This window comes from Cervus elaphus, chromosome 20 (assembly GCF_910594005.1).
Source record: "Cervus elaphus chromosome 20, mCerEla1.1, whole genome shotgun sequence".
In the NCBI taxonomy this organism is placed as follows: Eukaryota; Metazoa; Chordata; class Mammalia; order Artiodactyla; family Cervidae; genus Cervus; species Cervus elaphus.
The window spans coordinates 53376833-53396178 of NC_057834.1; the positions used below are offsets into that span (position 1 = coordinate 53376833).

General features: G+C 38.5%; 1 protein-coding gene across 4 annotated transcripts in view; it reads right to left on the reverse strand.

The window, feature by feature from the left end:
* The window catches only part of HIPK1 (homeodomain interacting protein kinase 1), a 51840-nt gene that overhangs the window by 25163 nt on the left and 7331 nt on the right, over window positions 1-19346 (reverse strand). For all 4 annotated transcript variants that reach the window (XM_043879035.1, XM_043879033.1, XM_043879034.1 and 1 more), the window contains 2 exons: window positions 15309-16386; window positions 5686-5809 (listed from right to left, as the gene is read on the reverse strand). In XM_043879035.1, coding sequence (XP_043734970.1) covers window positions 5686-5809; window positions 15309-16384 — 1200 coding nt within the window. In that variant the 5' untranslated portion in view covers window positions 16385-16386. The remainder of the gene's footprint in view (window positions 1-5685; window positions 5810-15308; window positions 16387-19346) is intronic.

A 19346-nucleotide genomic window follows, 5' to 3' on the forward strand; every position in this document is an offset into this window, starting at 1 on the left:
TTAATGTCTATTTCCCATCACGAATATATAGGCTCCATGAGGGCAAGGACAATGTTTTATTCAGTGCTGTATCCCACATAATCAGAGCACCTGTGATACAAAGTAGGTACTCAATAAATATATAAAGAAAATTAACAATTAAATGTGTAAATAAATATAAAATATACCAAAATGTAACAGGTTACCTTGGAGGCGTAGAACTACTAAAGCATGAAATTTTTGTCTCTTGGCTCACTGCATCTTTTCTAATTTGTCTACAATGATGCACTTAACAAAATTAAAACATTAAAAAATTTTAATAACTGTTAAAGTAGAATGGGAACTATCATACAGATACTGCTTTTCACATAGCTTAAAATAAAGCAACAACAAGAGCCCCACCTTTATGTAAACAGAAAGTGTTACTGTCATTTGTTATTTTAAAAGTTGAAATGTTTCCAACAAAGTTGATGCTATTAACTAATATCTGGAGAGGGTACACACATTTGACTTTAAGACTCAAAAACATTTGCTGTAAAATCTCAACTTTAGCATTTCCAAAAACGCCACAGTTGATATCAAACTTAACAATGAAAGACTGCTTTCCCCTTAAAATCAGGAACAAGACAAGAAAATTGACTCTTGCTATTTCTATTCAACACTGTACTAGTGTGGTTCAGTGCAAAGCAGTTAGGCAAGGGGAAGAAAAGGAATCCAGATTGGAAAGGAAAATGGAAAATTTATTTGTAGATGACACGATCTTCTAGTTAGAAAATTGTAAGGAATTTATCACAAAAACTATTAGAACTAGAGTCATTAGAAAAGAGTTCAAGAAGGGTGCAGAATACAAGATTACAAAATTCACTGCATTTCTATACATGACCACTGAACAACTGAAAATAAAATTAATAATTCTATTCACTATAGCATCAAAAAAAGAATACTTAGAAGTAAATTTAACAAAAGAAGTAACTTGAATTCTGAAAATTACAGAAAACTGCTAAAGAAAACCTAATAAATCGGATCATGTTTACAGATCAGAAGTCAGTACTGTTAAGATGGTGATACTTCCAAAAGTCATCTACAGAGTCAAGAAATCCCTACAAAAAATAAATAAATAACTTTCTTGGGACAAAAACAGAAAAATCCACCCTAAAATTCATATTGACCCTGAATAGCCAGAACAATCTTGAAAAGAACAGTTAGAGGATTCACGCATAGCTCAGTCGGTAAAGAATTTACCTGCAATGCAGGACACCCGGGTTCAATTCCTGGGTTGGGAAGATCCCCTGGAAAAGGAAATGGCAACCCACTCCAGTATTCTTGCCTGGAAAATCCCATGGACAGAGGAGCCTGGTGGGCTACAGACCATGGGATGGCAAGAGTTGGACACAACTTAGCAACTACACCACCACCACCAGAGGACTCACAATTACTGTTTCAAAAACTGGCTGCCACCAGACAGAGAAAGACAAATATACATGATGTCACTTATACGTGGGATCTAAAATATGACACATAGGAGCTTATTTACAAAACAGAAATAGACTCACTGACATAGAAAACAAACTTGTGGTTACCAAAGGGGAAAAGGGATGAGAGGGATGAATTAGGAGTTTGGGATTAACAGATATCCAGTACAGGGAACTATATCTATTATCTTATAATAACCTATAATAGAAAAGAATGTGAAAAAAATACACACACACACACACAGAGGAATCACTCTGCTGTACACTTGAAACTAACACAACACTGTAAATCAACTATACTTCAATTAAAAAAAAAAAAAGAAAGAAAGCTGACTACCATACCATAGTAATCAAAATAGTGTGGTACTGGCATAAGGACAGATATAGGTCAATGGAAAAGAACCAACGATTCAGAAATAAATCATTGTATTTATTTATGGTCAACTGATTTTTTACAAGAATGCCCAGACAATTCTTGGGGAAAGAAGTCTTTTAGAAAACAGTATTGAGACAACAGAAAACCCACATGCAAAAGATTGAAACTGGATACTTTCCTCACCCAATATTCAAAACTTAATTTAAAATGACTCAAAAACCTAAATGTAAGAGCTAAAACTATAAAACTATTCGAAGAAAACATAGGAAAAAAGCTTATTTTGATTTGCCAATGACTTTTACGATACCTACAATTATAAGCAACAAAAGGAAAGATTCATCAAAATTTAAAACTTTTGGGTAAACACTATCAACTGAGTGAAAAGACAACCCCATGGAATAGGAGAGTATGTGGAAATCATTTATTTGATACTGCTGCTAATTCACTTCAGTCGTGTCCGACTGTGTGCGACCCCATAGATGGCAGCCCACCAGGCTCCCCGGTCCCTGGGATTCTCCAGGCAAGAATACTGGAGTGGGTTGCCATTTCCTTCTCCAATGCATGAAAGTGAAAAATGAAAGTGAAGTCGCTCAGTCATGTCTGACTCTTAGCGACCCCATAGACTGCAGCCTACCAGGCTCCTCCGTCCATGGGATTTCCCAGGCAAGAGTACTGGAGTGGGGTGCCATTGCCTTCTCCCATTTATTTGATAAGGGATTAATAATAAGAATACTGAAAGAACTCCTGTAGCTCAATAACAAAAATTCAAAAATGGGCAGTGGACTTGAATAGGCTTCTCCAAAGAAGATATACAGATGCCCAATAAGCACATAAAACAATCCTCATCACCACTAATCATTAGAGAAATACAAATAAAAACCCCAGAGATATCACAACATATCCATAAGAATGGCTATTATTTTTCAAAAAAGAAAGAAAATAACCAGCCTTGGCAATGATGAAGGATGTAGGGAAACTGGAACTCTTGTACATTGCTGGTAGGAATATAAAATGGTGTAACCACTGTGGAAAGAAGTTTGTTGGTTCCTCAAAAACTTAAACATAGAATTACCATATGACCCAGCAATTCTATTGGGTTGGCCAAAAAGTTCTGTAAGACGTTACGGAAAAACCTGAATGAACTTGTTAGCCAACCCAATTCTTTTAGCTTTACACCCAAAAAAAGTCAAAGTGTTAGTCACTCACTTGTGTCCAACTCTTTGCAACCCCATGGACTGTAGCCCACCAGGCTCCTCTGTCCATGGAATTCTCCAGGCAATAGTACTGGAGTGTGCTGCCGTTCCCTTCTCCAGGGATCAAACCTGGGTCTCCTGCATTATAGGCAGATTCTTTATTGCTGAGCCACCAGGGAAGCCCCTTTAATACCACAAGGAATTGAAAACAGGGACTTAAAACATTTGTTTAAGGCAGGAGAAGGAGATGGTTGGTTGGAGGGCATCACCGACTTGACGGACATTAGTTTGAGCAAGCTCTGGGAATTGATGATGGACAGGGAAGCCTGGCATAGAGTCCACAGGGTCACAAAGAGTCGGACACAACTGAGCAACTGAACTGAACTGATCCATAGCACCATTATTCAAAGGTGGTAACAACCCAAGTGTCCATCAACAGATGAACACATTAAAAATGTGGTATACATATATTAATATATTTATACACAGACACACACATACACACACACAATGAAACACTATCCAGTCATAAAAAGTAATGAAGTTCTGATACATGCAATAGCATGGATGAAAAACATCATGCTAAGTAAAAGAAGCCCATCACAAAAGACCACATATTGTATATAAGGAATAAAATATACTAGAACGGGCAACTCTAAAGAGACTGAAAGGAGTCCCTAGGGTGGTAGTGGTGGGCAGTTAGTGGACAATGGGTACTGACTGCTAATAAGTACTGGGTTTCATTTTACAGTCCTGAAAATGTTCCAGACTGACTATGGTGATGGATCACAGCCCTGTGCACACACTGCAGACCACTGAGCTGTGCACTTTAAACGGCTGAATTATGTGGTGTGTGAATTATATCTCAATAAAGTTGCTTTAAAAGACCTCAGCTGTAGGAAGAAAGATCCTGCCTCATGAATCTTTTTGTATAAGCAAAGATACCTCAAGATAAAGTATCCCCAATCCTGCTCTGCAACAACAACATCCGATTTATTCATTATTCAGCATGGGAAAAACAACTTTCTCCTACTACCCATAGTTTCAATCCACACACCAGGCAAAAATTCTCAAAACCACCAGATCATTTCTTTACATGATAAGCCCCCACTGTACCTGAGCTTCTAGATCTAATTTTACTTGGTTCCACTTCCTAGGAACATTACAATATAATCTGTTTACTAAGTTTGAAGAGATGCCACAAAACAGCTGGCCTAGGAATGGCACTTTGGAGGTGATAATTGCTTGGAGCAAGGTTTCTTAATCAGGGGGTCCATGAATTCCCTAACTTTGTATATAAGACACTGTGCACATATTTTTCTGAGAAGATTCACATCAGATTTTCAAAAGAGTTTAAAACCCAAAGGGGAGAATTATTGAACTGGTTCAACTAACGGTGGTTTTCCATCATTTAATCTCCCTCACACTTATTTGTGGTTGCTAAAATAAGGAAGGTGGCTCCTGTCTCTAAGGTGGATGAAAGACTGAAAAATAAAAAATTACAAAACTCAACATAACTGGTTACTTATCAAATGAGCAACTCATTGTTTATGTCAGACTCTGATGACAGGAAAGACTGAAGGCAAAAAGAGAAGGAGGTGGCAGAGGATGAGCTGGTTAGACGGCATCACCAACTCAATGGACATGAATTGGAGCAAACAGTGGAGGAGACAGTGGAGGACAGGACACTGGCGGGCTGCAGTCCATGGGGCTGCAAAGTGTCGGACAGGTCTCAGCGACTGGACAAAAACAAACAACAGAGACAAGTCCAAAGAGTCAAATTTTTAGAAATTGGTAAATGCTACATCTACTCTAAAATGAACCTAGGTGAATAAGGGAAAACACTATTTTACTCTTTTTCCTTTTAGAAATTCAAAATAACCATTCATTTCTCAAAAAAAAAAAAAAAAAAAAACAGAAAACAACAAAACAAAAACCTCGTGTACCTACTGTGTCCCAGATACAATGTTAGCAGTTGAGGATACACTGGTAGACTCAAGCAATCTCTGCCCTCAAAGAGCTCACAGCACAGTAGTTAGAACTGGCTTTTTGAAAGAACAAGAAATGAGAATTCACAATTTTCTTCCATGGCAAAACTTTTCCCTTTAGGACCAGTTTCTTAGGAAGCCACAGCATATCTTCTAAAGCTTTTCTATTCTGAAACACAAATCATTTATTAAAGTACCTTTCAACTCTTACGATTTCCCTCCTAAATCCTATGTTACAGAGACCTAACACACATTGAAGCTTCCAGGGTCCAATATGTTTCAGTATGCAGAGAGTAATTACTTTAGTGTGTGTCATGTGTAAAAGGAAATAACAGCATTGCATGAGCCAAAGTTCGCTCTTAAAGTTCCAACTTCACATCCTTACACTACTTTCGTATCTTAACTCACAAGCCACATTAGCTAACTAAAGTCTCACTACAGATCTGGAAAAGTAGCAATCTAAAGTAATATGAATAAAATCCTTTTTTAAAGTACAGAATTGCAGATATAACTTCAGACTAAAAAGCAGGCAGACAAAATTTCATTCTTTAAAAAATTATTTCTAATTGGATTATTCTTTCCCTGCAATCTAAACACTTGACTAGTACTTCTAATCCTCTAGAATCTTTCACCAGTAACTACTTGCTTACTATTGCTATCCAAATAAACACTCTTACCTGATCATATTCTGAAGCACCAGGATAAAGAGGCCATCCCAGGAACAGCTCTGCTATCACACAGCCCAATGACCACATATCAATAGCTTCACAAAATGGTAAGCCAAGAATAATTTCAGGGGCTCTAACAAAAACAAAAATAGCAGATTAAAAAAAATACACACTATTTTGGTAAATTGTGTTGTTAATATTCGTTTTAGTATCAGTAAAGGTATACTGATTTAATGAAACTAAATACAATCTTGGGTATAAAATCTGTAATTTGAAACTCTTGGCCCTAGATATGTTTCTTGAATTTCAGAAAGGTACTACCCATGTATAAACTACAAACTGCATAATAATCCCTATAGAGTTCAGGAAGCATCACATAATCAAACACATTAATATTTCTGCAACAAAACATGAGCAATCACACTAAGCCAGACAAATACCTTTTTTTTTTTTCCCAGACAAATACCTTTAATCGCCTTACATTGATTCAAGTCAGGTCTTGCTAATAATAGCTTACACCAAACTTAGAAAAAGATTTAGTTTTGAAAGCTTTCTGAATTTTGAAAATTTAGCAGTTTTTATCCTTAGCACCTTTTTAATTATAGAAAAATCAATTAAGTGGCCTGACCAATAAATATCTCTTTGTAACAGATATGCCTTCTGTAGAGATAATAGTGGTTCATACCCTAGTTCCATTATTTAAAAGCCATAGGCAATTAATTTCTCTGTATCTCAGGTTCCTCATTCATAAAATGGAGATGAGTACCTACTACATAGGGTTGTGGTAAGGTTTAAATAAATAAGTAAAAAAAAGATGTTAATGATGACGATGTTGTTGCTCAAATGCTAAAGCTCTTGATCAGTGCCTAGAACACAGTAAACACTATGTAACTGTTAGATAAAACAATGACTATTATTATTAACATCATCATTTTTTAAAAACTTTGAACCTTCTGTGTGCTTTCAGAAATATTCATTTTGATTAATACTCTAGTGAGAAACCCAACCCTAGGGAACCTTACAGAGAAGACTACAGTAATATCATAAACTAGGCGCTTTATATATATATATATATATATGAATACATCCAAGGCAAAGTCCCACTTATAGAGAAGGAAAGATGCAAATAGATTAAGAAATTTATCCCAAATCATATAATTAATAAATGGCAGAGCTAGAATTTGAATTCTAGCAGTCTAGCTCTGAAGTTGAGTACATTGTACTATTACTACCTCTAAGTAAGCAAAAGTTAAATACATACCCTGACGTGAAAAACCAATTCACTGAAAAAGACCCTGATGCTGGGAAATACTGAAGGCAAAAGGGGAAGAGGGAGGCAAAGGATGAGATGGTTAGATATTATCACCAACTCAATGGACATGACCTTGAGAAAACTCTGGGAGATAGTGAAGGACAGGGAAGCCTGGCATGCTACAGTCCTCGGGGTCACAAAGAGTCAGACATGACTTAGCGACTGAGCAACAACAACAAATACATACCTATCTATATACATCTATTTGGCATTGTGGTATACATGGTGTTTTTCAAACTGTGACAGAGATAAATGGATTCAAAAGGGGGATGATAATAATACATGACACATATGTAGGGCCAAGTGTGTACCATGCACTGTTCTAGGTTCTTTATAAATATGGGGTTTACTTAATCCTGTTTACAACAATCTTATGAAAAGTATTATCACTGTTAAGCCCTCAATCACATGATGCACACTTTACACATTTTAACCTCTCTGAAATTGAGACTCTTACAAATGACAGTATATATTAGTTTAATAGCAATGTTTTTACTTTCTCATTAGTACATAAATAATATTTCATCTTATAATCAATGGCACCTTGCCTCTACATTGAAAGTATCATTTCTATTTTAAAGATAAAGAAACCGGACACTGATAGGTTGAAGTGCTCAAGGCTGGCCACCAGGCAGTCTGGGTCCAAGATCTGAGCTCTTAAAACACTTTATCATCTCCAGATAATTTCCTTTCCTTCTAGTAAGTCCCAGAATTTGAATCTGTTGGGCACTCCAGATCCAGATCCCTCATTTAACAGGAGCTAAATGGAAAAGCAGATCTCTTCATTAGGACCCATCTCACAGCTGTCTCCTCTCAAGTGTCCCAAATTTTTACTTTCAAGCAGTATGTGTTTATTGTTGCACTATGTGTATGTGGGAGAAGGGGGAGGGAGACAAAGATTGAGTGGGGAGGGTATAAAGATATTTCTCTTAATAAGAATATTACTTTCCCAGAGTAATTTTCTAAACAGCCCCTAGAAAACAGGGTAAATTAGAGGACTCCAATAGCTTAAGATCCTGGCCTGCTGGGACTTACACTATTTGACCAGAAAGGGCAGAACCACTAATACCATCAGGTTTTGTTCCATTTGATGTGCACTGTCTTTTTTAGCCAAAGAAAACAACTTTCAGAAGTGACATTCCTGTTGCAGGTGGCTAGAGCCCCACATTACTGATGGAATTTCAGAGTTCAATTAAACACAACCACTGTGTCATATTTGAGAGCATTAATAAACTAGAGGGCAAGAGTACCCTGAAACATAAAAGCCTTTCTAAAATTGAAAAAGAACAAAATTTTTACTTTCACTGAGCAGACTCATTAATTTCTAAGTTCATGACAGTGCCAAAAATAGCTGGCAGGGAGAATGCAAATGGCTTTGTGCCAAAATAAAAACTGGGCTTAGAACATTCCTAAACATCAATTGAAGAGCAGCAGATTGATTTTACCATTCCCACTACACCAGGAAGACATTTCAAAATCTAAAAGGTAGGTCACAGGGAGGGACCAGACCACCCAATAACTTACTTTTTTTAAAAGACAGCCATAACATGTGATAACTGTTAGGCTTCAAAGGCTTAAAATTTCAGGGAAATTAAGAAAAATGCTAATTCCATCCCCCAAACTCCATAAAACAAAAAACCCCTAAAGATTGGCTGGAATCAGTTTTTCCATTTGGTCTTGCTCTGCTTCTAGAGTAACAAAAGCAGCTAAGTATTCTAAGCTAAAGCTCACTCAAAACAGTTAACTCTACCACATCTACTATACAAAATGGTAAGAATCAAAAGAAAAAATATGAAAGCAGTAAAAATAAAACAAGGCTGTTCAATCTACTGAGGACTTTTCACTATCATTAGAGCCTAAAAACGTTAGACTTATGTAAACTCTAGGAAGCAAAAAGACTGAAGCTATAATTTTTTTTATTGAAAATCATTTACAGCAGGTTCACCTCTAAAGACAGAATGTTTTAAACTTTGAATTCAGATAAAAATTCTTTGTAATATTCTCATTATGATATCATCTCTCCCCTTGGCCTCTATTATTTCTCAATCCCTCAATGTAAACTAAACACTGAAATTCTGGTTCTACCTCATCTATATAATAACTCACTCTTCTAGGTTCTTATCAGTTCTGACATTCTAACAACTAGGCAGTAAAAAAGATTACACACAGAAAAAGAAAAACAAACTAGCAGCCTTCAGTAGAAAAATGGCATTAATTGTACTTTGGACACAGGGACTCTCTTCTTTGAAGATACATTCCATCCTTAAAGAACAAATGCTAAACAGGCTCTAACTGCTGTAACCAGGTGGTAGAAATAGCAATCTTCGGCTTCTGATTTCCCAACTTCAAACTCCTATAAATTGAAAAATTCCACCTAAATCATAAAGCTCTGTTTCACTGGAACCCAGAGCAAGCTGAAGGTGGGGTAACTTAAGAGCACAAATCATTCTCTGCTCATTTTCAAGAACACTCTTGTTTCATCCCACCCATCTCAGAGGCATCAAATCAAATAAGAGATGTTATATAAAGTCTAACTTCCTGCATCTGTAGCTTAGGTGTAACTGTGGTTTCAGTGTCAAACGAAATTGGATTGCTTTTTGTCTAGGATAAACTAACGATTATACACTGGAAGTGAGAAAAAGGTTTAAGGGACTAGATCTGATAGACAGACTGCCTGATGAACTATGGATGGAGGTTCGTGACATTGTACAGGAGACAGGGAGCAAGACCATCCCCAAGAGAAAGAAATGCAAAAAAAGCAAAATGGCTGTCTGAGGAGGCCTTACAAATAGCTGTGAAAAGAAGAGAAGCGAAAGGCAAAGGAGAAAAGGAAAGATATTCCCATTTGAGTGCAGAGTTCCAAAGAATAGCAAGGAGAGATAAGAAAGCCTTCCTCAGTGATCAGTGCAAAGAAATAGAGGAAAACAACAGAATGGGAAAGACTAGAGATCTCTTCAAGAAAAGTAGAGATACCAATGGAACATTTCACGCAAAGATGGGCTCAATAAAGGACAGAAATGGTATGGACCTAACAGAAGCAGAAGATATTGAGAGGTGGCAAGAATACACAGAAGAACTGTACAGAAAAGATCTTCACGGTCCAGATAATCACGATGGTGTGATCACTCACCTAGAGCCAGACCTCCTAGAATGTGAAGTCAAGCGGGCCTTAGGAAGCATCACTACGAAAAAAGCTAGTGGAGGTGATGGAATTCCAGCTAAGCTATTTCACATCCTGAAAGATGATGCTGTGAATGTGCTGCACTAAATACGAGAGCAAATTTGGAAAACTCAGCAGTGGCCATGGGACTGGAAAAGGTCAGTTTTCAATCAAATCCCAAAGAAAGGCAGTGCCAAAGAATGCTCAAACTACAACACAACTGCACTCATCTCACACGCTAGTAAGGTAATGCTAAAAATTCTCCAAGCCAGGATTCAGCAACACATGAACCATGAACTTCCAGATGTTCAAGCTGGTTTTAGAAAAGGCAGAGGAACCAGAGATCAAATGCCAACATCCAATGGATCACTGAAAATGCAAGAGAGTTCCAGAAAAACATTTATTTCTGCTTTATTGACTATACCAAAGCCTTTGACTGTGTGGATCACAATAAACTGTGGGAAATTCTGAAAGAGATGGGAATACCAGACCACCTGACCTGCCTCTTGAAAAACATGTATGCAGGTCAGGAAGCAACAGTTAGAACTGGACATGGAACAACAGCCTGGTTCCAAACAGGAAAAGGAGTACGTCAAGGCTGTATATTGTCACCCTGCTTATTTAACTTATATGCAGAGTACATCGTGAGAAACGCTGGGCTGGAAGAAGCACAAGTTGCAATCAAGAATGCCGGGAGAAATATCAGTAACCTCAGATATGCAGATGATACCACCCTTATGGCAGAAAGTGAAGAACTAAAGAGCCTCTCGATGAAAGTGAAAGAGGAGAGTGAAAAAGCTGGCTTAAATCTCAACATTCAGAAAACTAAAATCATGGCATCTGGTCCCATCACTTCATGGCAAATAGAGAAACAGTGGAAAGAGTGGCAGACTTTATTTTTTGGGGCTCCAAAATCACTGCAAATGGTGACTGCAGCCATGAAATTAAAAGACGCTTACTCCTTGGAAGGAAAGTTATGACCAACATAGACAGGATATTAAAAAGCAGAGACATTACTTTGCCAACAAAGGTCCTTCTAGTCAAGGATATGGTTTTTCCAATAGTCATGTACGGATGTGAGAGTTGGACTATAAAGAAAGCTGAGCGCCATAGAATGGATGCTTTTGAACTATGGTGTTGGAGAAGACTCTTGAGAGTCCCTTGAACTGCAAGGAGATCAATCCAGTTCTCCTAAAGGAAATCAGTCCTGATTATTCACTGGAAGGACTGATGTTGAAGCTGAAACTCCCAATACTTTGGCCACCTGATGCAAAGAGCTGACTCATTGGAAAAGACCCTGATGCTGGGAAAGATTGAAGGTGTGAGGAGAAGGCGATGACAGAGGATGAGATGGCTGAATGGCATGGTTTGAGTAAACTCCAGCAGCTGGTGATGGATAAGGAGGCCTGGCGTGCTGCAGTCCATGGGGTCGCAGGGAGTCAGACACGACTCAGCTGAACTGAACTGAAACTGAAAATATGCTTTCCTTATCTAGACCTTGTCCTTCCATACATAATAAAGTGATCTCAGCTTTAAATAAAGGCCAGCTGGCCTGTTCAAAATGGAAAAGCATTGAGCTGTAAGTATGGCAAACCTTTGTGTCTAAAACCCAAGCCCCAAAGACAGCAACTTTCCTTGGAATTAATCTACATTTACATTTACAGTGGGTTAGGAAATAAAAGTATTTTCATCCAACCACGCCTATGGCCAACAGAAACAGCACGGTGGCAAAAACTTATGTCAACTGATAGTATTCTGGCACGTTATCAGCAAGATGAAGCAATGTAAACTAAAAGGGAGGGAAGGGGAAGACTGGCTCTGAAGCCAGAATGCTCCACTAGTCAAAAGGATTACAGAGAAGTTTTCTGAAAAGACAAGAGGGTGAGGATTTAGTGGACTCTAATAAAGCAACAATGCAACATGAAGAGGACCACTGTGGATAAAATTAATGATAAAAAAGAAATGCCTGAGCTGCTATTCCCCTTGCCTTAGGCCCACCATCAAGTATTACTGTGATATAGCTTTTAAAACTATAAAAAGAAAAGATAAAAACAGACAAGGGTGGGCTGGAAGACAATGTTGTTGAGATATCGGTACTATACAAGATGATTTGCAGATTCAGTGTGATCCCTATCAAATACCAAGGAGTCTTTTTCAGAAACAGAAAAATCTATCCTAAAATTCATACAGAATTTCAGGAGACTCCAGATAGCCAAAACAATCTTGAAAGAAAATAAAACCAGAGGTCTCATACTTTCTGATTTCAAAACTTATTACAAAGCTACAAGTAATCAAAAAAGCATGGTACTGGCATAAAGACAGACATTTAGAACAATGGAACAGAATAGACAGCCCAGAAATAAACCCTCATATTTATGGTCAGAGGATTTTGACAAGAGTGTCAAGACCATTCAATGGAGAAAGGACAGTCTTTTCAGCAAATGGTGCTGGAAAAACTGAATAATCACATGCAAAAGAATAAAACTGGACCCATACTTTATACCATACAAAAATTAACCCAAAATGGATCAAAACCCTAACTATAAGAGCTAAAGCTATTCAAAGAAAACACAGGGGAAAAGCTTCATGACATTGGCTTGGCAATGATTTTCTGGTTATGATACCAAAAGTACAAAGCAACAGCAACAAAAAAGACAAAATTCATCAAAATTAAAACTTTTGTGCAAATGACACTATCAAAAGAGTGAAAAGGAAACCCCACTGACTGGGAAAAAATGTTTGCAAATCATGTATCTGACCAGGGATTAATACCCAGAGTATATAAAGAACTCTTACAACTCAACAACAACAAAAACCAAACAATCCAATTCAAAAATGGACAAAGGACTTATCCAAAGAAGATGGCCCAAAAGCACATGAAATGATGTTCATCATCACTAATTATTAGGGAAATGCAAATCAAAACTACATGAGATATCATTTCACATACATAAGGATGGCTATTATCCAAAAAAAAAGCGGGAGAAAGAAAATAACAAGTGTTGGTATGTGGAGAAATTGGAACCCCATGCACAGCTGGTGGGAATAAAAAATCATTCAGTGGCTGAGGAAAACAGTTTGGTGGTTCCTCAGAAGGTTAAGTAATTACCAATATGAACCAGCAACTCTAATTCTAGTTTTATACCCCCAAAAAAGTGAAAACAGGGACTCAAATACTTGAATGCCAATGTTCATTACACCATTACTCCCAATAGCCAAAAATGTAGAAACAATCCAAGTGTTCATCAACAGATGAAAGATAAATAAAATGTGGTATATACATGCAATGAAATATTCAGTCCTGAAAAGGAATGAAATTCTGATACATGCTACAGAATTTCAGAGATTAACCTTGAAGACATTATGCTAAGTGAAGTAAGTCAGACCCAAAGGACAAATACTATATGATTCCACTTATCTGCAATATTTAGAACAGGCAAATTCACAGGCAGAAAATCAAACAGGGTAAGGGGTGGCAGTTGTAGGATAGAGTAGTTACTACTTAACGGTTACAGAGTTCCCGTAACTCTGTGGAGGGACTTCCCTGGTGGTCCAGCGGTTAAGAATCTGGCTGCTAATGCAGTGGACATGGGTTCCATCCCTGGTAGGGGAACTAAGATTCTGTGTGTGTGTTTGTGTGTGCGCGAGCGTGAGCTCAGCTGCTCAGTCATGTCCAACTCTTTGTGACCCCACTGACTGTAGCTCGCCAGGCTCCTCTGTTCATGGAATTCACCAGGCAAGAATACTGGAGTGGGTTGCCATTCCCTTCTCCAGGGGATCTTCCGAACCTAGGGATCAAACCCAAGCCTCCTGTATTGCAGGCAGATTCTTTACCGTCTGAGTACAGTACAGATCACACATACCTTGGGGCAACTCAGCCCAGGTGCCACAACTAATGAACCCGCACACCGCAACTAGAGAAAAGTCCGAGCCACAATGAAGAGCCCACCTGCCACTATGAAGATCCAGCAGAGCCAGAAAACAAAATTCAGAAACAGACAGTGGTGAAGGCCATAGGGCACTGTGAAGGTACTGCGTAACACTGAATGGTACGTGTCAAAGAGGCAAGCTTCATGTTCAGTAGGTTTTACCACAATTAGAAAAACAAAAAATATATAGATGGCATATATTCTGAATCCCTGCACAGGTTAAAATATCCTTGTATTTTTTTCACACATAAAATAAAATTCTTAGTTCAGAATTTCTATTCCCTCAAACTTTATTAGCCAAACATAAAACTTGACAAAAGTTATTTTGGTGGTTACCTTTTTTACTGTTTCACTTCTTGATTGGGTGTGTGTACAATCTGTGTTTAATGCATGACCATTAAAATAAATATCAGATTCCCTAAAATTAATAACTAGACAGACAAATGAGGTACTGAGAAATAAAAGTTCATATAAAGATTTTCTCTTCTTTCTTTCAGTAATGCTCCTTGATTATAGTACAGACAAAATTCTATATACTAGCATTTAAGTTCTGTTCCAATAATTACTATGTATTGAAAAGGTAGCTTTATTAGAAGTATCAATATGGAAATATAAATCACTAAAGTATAAGGTGCTTGGGTCAAGGCCATTTTAGGATAACCAAATGAGTTCATATGCAAATAAGTTCAAAGACCTATGGAGAATATTAAAACAAGGAGAGATCTTAGCAATCATCTAATCCAATTCTATTATGCAAGAGAGAAAACGTAAAATAATAAAATGATGCTACAGTTAAAACTTGGAATTTAAAAAAAAAAAAAAAACTTGGAATTATTCCAAGGGATCTCACCTGCCAAGACTGGAACCTGGAAAAAATAGCAGCATATGCCCAAATTCATCACAATTAAGTAAATATCTTATATATTTAAAGATACTTTAAAAAGGAAAGATTATGTATAAAGGTAGCAAAGAAGGAACCAGATGCTAGAATAATTCAACTAAGAACAAATTTCAGAATCAGACTGAATTAATTTTTCTAGAGTTAAAATTTCAGAAATAAAATAATGTTACATACAGGAATGCCACATACAGGGAATAAACTGAAATATATTACCCTATTCTTTGCTGAAATCCGTAAATAATTCATTGTTATACGTAGCCCTTTGTAGTACATGCTAAATATAAAGACAGATCTCTAGTTTAAGACACGTTTTTTAGCTTTGCCACTTGCCTGTAGTAACGTGACTGTAAGTAGGTTGAGCACACAGCTTTGGAAACGTGACTAGCAGAACCAAAGTCAATGACCTTCACTCGGTAGGGCTGGCGCACTGGATCAACCAGCATTATGTTTTCAGGCTTAAGATCAGCATGAATTAGACCAAGGCTCTTGAGCTTCATCAGGGCGGTGGCCACCTGCTGCAAGATTGGCCTGATGTACTTGAGTGGCAGTGGACTAAACTTGTTCTGCTTTAGAAAATCATATAAGTTCTGCTCCAGCATCTCGAACACAAGGCAGGTATGATTCTTATGCTGAAAGCACTCATAAGAACGGACAAAATTATACTCATCAGCATTTTCACTGCTTAGGCGGGAAAGGATGCTCACTTCAATCTGTCCCTGTCTGGCATAGGAGGGGTGATTCTTCAAGATTTTAATAGCCACAATTTCCTTGGTGCTCCGCTTCCAGCACTTAGCCACCTGTCCAAATGTTCCCCGGCCTAGGAACTCCAAGACTTCATAGCTGTTTGTCATAGAGCAAAGGATCTCATGTTGGACCAGCTGGTAATCCCCTTCTCCGCTGGAACTGCTACTCTTCGTGGTGACAGTGGTGGTCGTGGCAGCAGCACCCACCACAGTCCTGTTTTGCAGCATGAGAGGGGGATGTTCTTCTATGATTTGCACGCTACCGTTGCTGTCAACTTCCTCACTTTTTCTTTTCAATCCACATTTTTGATATGGCTCAAGCAAAGAAACGTTGCTTCTGTGAGTCAGGGTCTGGCTGCTTTGGAAGGTTGATGTAGCAGCACTGGCCGAGCTGTCAGCAGCTGTTACAACAATATGCTCCACTGCAGGAGCTGGGAGGAGGAGGCCCTGGTCGTAAGCAGGGATGTTGAAATTTGCTACCTGGTGAGAGGAGTTGGCTTGCCCTTGTGTGGCTGGGAGGGTTTTGCTGTGGGTATAATATTTGTCGTTGCTGCTCTGTCCAGAAACATCCCAGCCAGAGGGCTCTATTTTCAGTTTCTTCGCACTGCAGAAGGCACTCGACGACACTGATGGGGGGGAAAACACCTGCAGCTGTGATGCCATACCTACATTGAGAAAGAGAAAGAGGAGTTAAGCCCTTAATTTTACACAACTCCTCACTTAGTACAGTAGAAAATTTTCAGTTCAAAAAAAACACAAGTAAAGGTGTATCTGGCTGACTTTTTATTTTATACATTTTCCAAAACTTGTTGCCCGTTAAAGAAGGATAAACTTTTTGGTCTAATTACACATCCTGAATCACTCTTTGAGACTCAGCAATAATAGGAATGAATAGTATGAACATCTATGATGGTTTATAAAATAAAAACAACATCAATAATAATGCCTTAGATGACTGATCATCTATTATGTACCAAGAGGTAGTCTAAGCACTTCAAACACATTAATTCTCACCACAACCTTTTGAAAAAGATACTATCCTTACTTCCACTCTACAGATGAGGAAACTGAGGCAGGGAGTGGTTAAAATAATTTGTCCCAAATAAGACAGCTCTTAAGTGGCAGGACTAGAATTCAAAACCAAGTTCTTTGGCCTCAGAGTTTATTCCACAGTTCTGTCTTCATTCCTGTCCTAATTAGCTTTTAATCAATTACTTAAATTTAGACATAGCTGGTATATAATATGTAACTATAAAATTCATAGATGAATCAAGTTTGGGCAGGATACTCAACATTGCTAAGAAACAGGTCCAAAAGGATCACCAAGAACAGAAACCATAAAGTAAACCTAGCCGATGACATTTTAACACAAATACAGACTTCCTACTTAGGTTTGAAATCTGGCTAGCACAAAACACAAGGATAAGAGATACAAGGTTAAGCAGAAGCATATATGAAAAACACACTTTTGTTAGCAAGAGAAACCCTATGTAATAATGTTCCTCTCTCCTCAAAAGAAAATTCAATCTTAAACTACGTTCACAGGAAAAGTAGTGTCCAGAATGTGGCAGACAATAGCTCTGTCCACTGCACTGCAAAAGGACCACTGATAAACTGACCAGAAGAAAGTAATCAGGATGAGGTGAAACCTAGAGAGGATCTTCTGAAGAACCTTGGGGAAATCATCCTTAGAAAAATATGGGGAAAGGCAATAAGAATTGCCCACTTTATTATAGACACCTTGAGCTCAATAAGCCCAAAGACTAATTACAAATTTGGACTAATTTGGACTTTAAAGTCCAAACTTGGCACTGTGGTAAAGAATCTGCCTGCTAATGCAGGAGACGTGAGATGTGGGTTCCACCCCTGGGTCGGGAAGATTCCCTGGAGGAGAGCATGGCAACCCATTCTAGTATTCTTGCCTGGAAAATTCCATGGACAGAAGAGCCTGGCAGACTACAGTCCGTAGGCTGCAAAGAGTCAGACACAACTGAGCACAAATGTCCGAACAGTTGACTTAGCATACAAGCCATTTCATATTTATCTTCTCCCTTCTCAATTATATAACCCTCAAATGCCTCAGGGCTCATACTAATCCTCCTTCTCTTGCTTCCCTCTTTTTACTACTTCCCAACATTATTTATGTTTCTCTATTTGTAAATTTTCTCTCTCTAACCCAGACTCCTCTCTTCAACTCCAAGTCTTTATTTCACACTTCAATTTGGATACCTTAGAGACATCTCAATTCAACATGTCCAAAATTCAACTTTTAAGATGCCCACACTCAGTTTTTTACTTCAATTGAGAGACACTACCACACATCCAATATCTCAAGCAGAAAAGGTGGCAATGAGTCTCTGTTTCCTGATCTACAAAATGGTGACAGCAATACCTACATTACGGGGCTCTTCTGAGAATTAAATGATTTAGCACAGAGGACAGGCTTAGTGTGTAGAACTCATTTAATATTATTATCCTGATTCATTCCCCTCCCTTAATCCCCATGTCTAATCTATAACCAAATCTCATCACTCCACCTCCTAAGTGAAGTGAAGTGAAGTCGCTCAGTCCTGTCCGACTCTGCGAACCCATGAACTGTAGCCTACAAGGCTCCTCTGTCCGTGGAATTTTCCAGGCAAGAATACTGGAGTGGGTTGCCATTTCATTCTCCAGGGGATCTTCTCGACCCAGGTTTCCCACACTGCAGGCAGATGCTTTACCGTCTGAGCCACCAGGGAAGCCACCAGGATTCCACCTCCTAAGCATGTTTCAAATCAGCCATTTTTCTCTACCCTTATTGGAACCTTTGTAGTGCAAACTGCCAGGAGACTCCAAACTCATCTTGAATGCACTCAGGGAATCTTTGTTTTTAAACCATGTAGACTGGAGGACTACTCTTTCTTAACCATCACCCTCCTTCCCCCTCCAGGTTCTTTCACTGCTTTAGATAAAGTTAAAATCCTCAACCTGTCTTAAGAAAGCTCCTCCCAACTCTGGCTGCGGTCTTACAAAATCCCCTCACTTCAATTCCTCCACCACTCCAGCCATGCTGCCCTTCTGGCAGTTTTTGGGAGGCTCTCTAGTATGCTGGGAGACTTTCTGTTAGGAAAACTGTTTCTTCTCTCTCACAAACTCCGTCACCACTGCATTCCCACACCACGCTGTTCCTACCTTATAACACTAAATTATTTATTTACAATGTTATATTCCCAGGTACTGTCAAAGTTACATGAGCGCAGGTACTGTATCTGTCCTGCTCTTTTGCTTATGTCACCAGAATGTGCCACACACACTGGCGATACACAGACACTCGGTATCTGCTGGTTGATTTGACCACTGCCAGCCAACCTCATTTCTACTCCCTACTGCTGGTGCTAAACTCCAGGATACTCAAATGCTTGTTTTGTTTTGGCTTTTCGACAGCCCTCTCTTTTAGCTGTGCTGTCCTTGAGATAATGGGGGAAGTCTCCCCTCTAGTATAGACCATAACTTTATTAGTCATAAGAGAACACACACACACACACCTAGAAAGGGAGGGAACACGGCAAAGGGACGTCACAGAACATAAAAAAGCAAAGTATGTGTTTCTTCGTGCCTGAATGTAGCTAAAAACCATCTGCGCTGG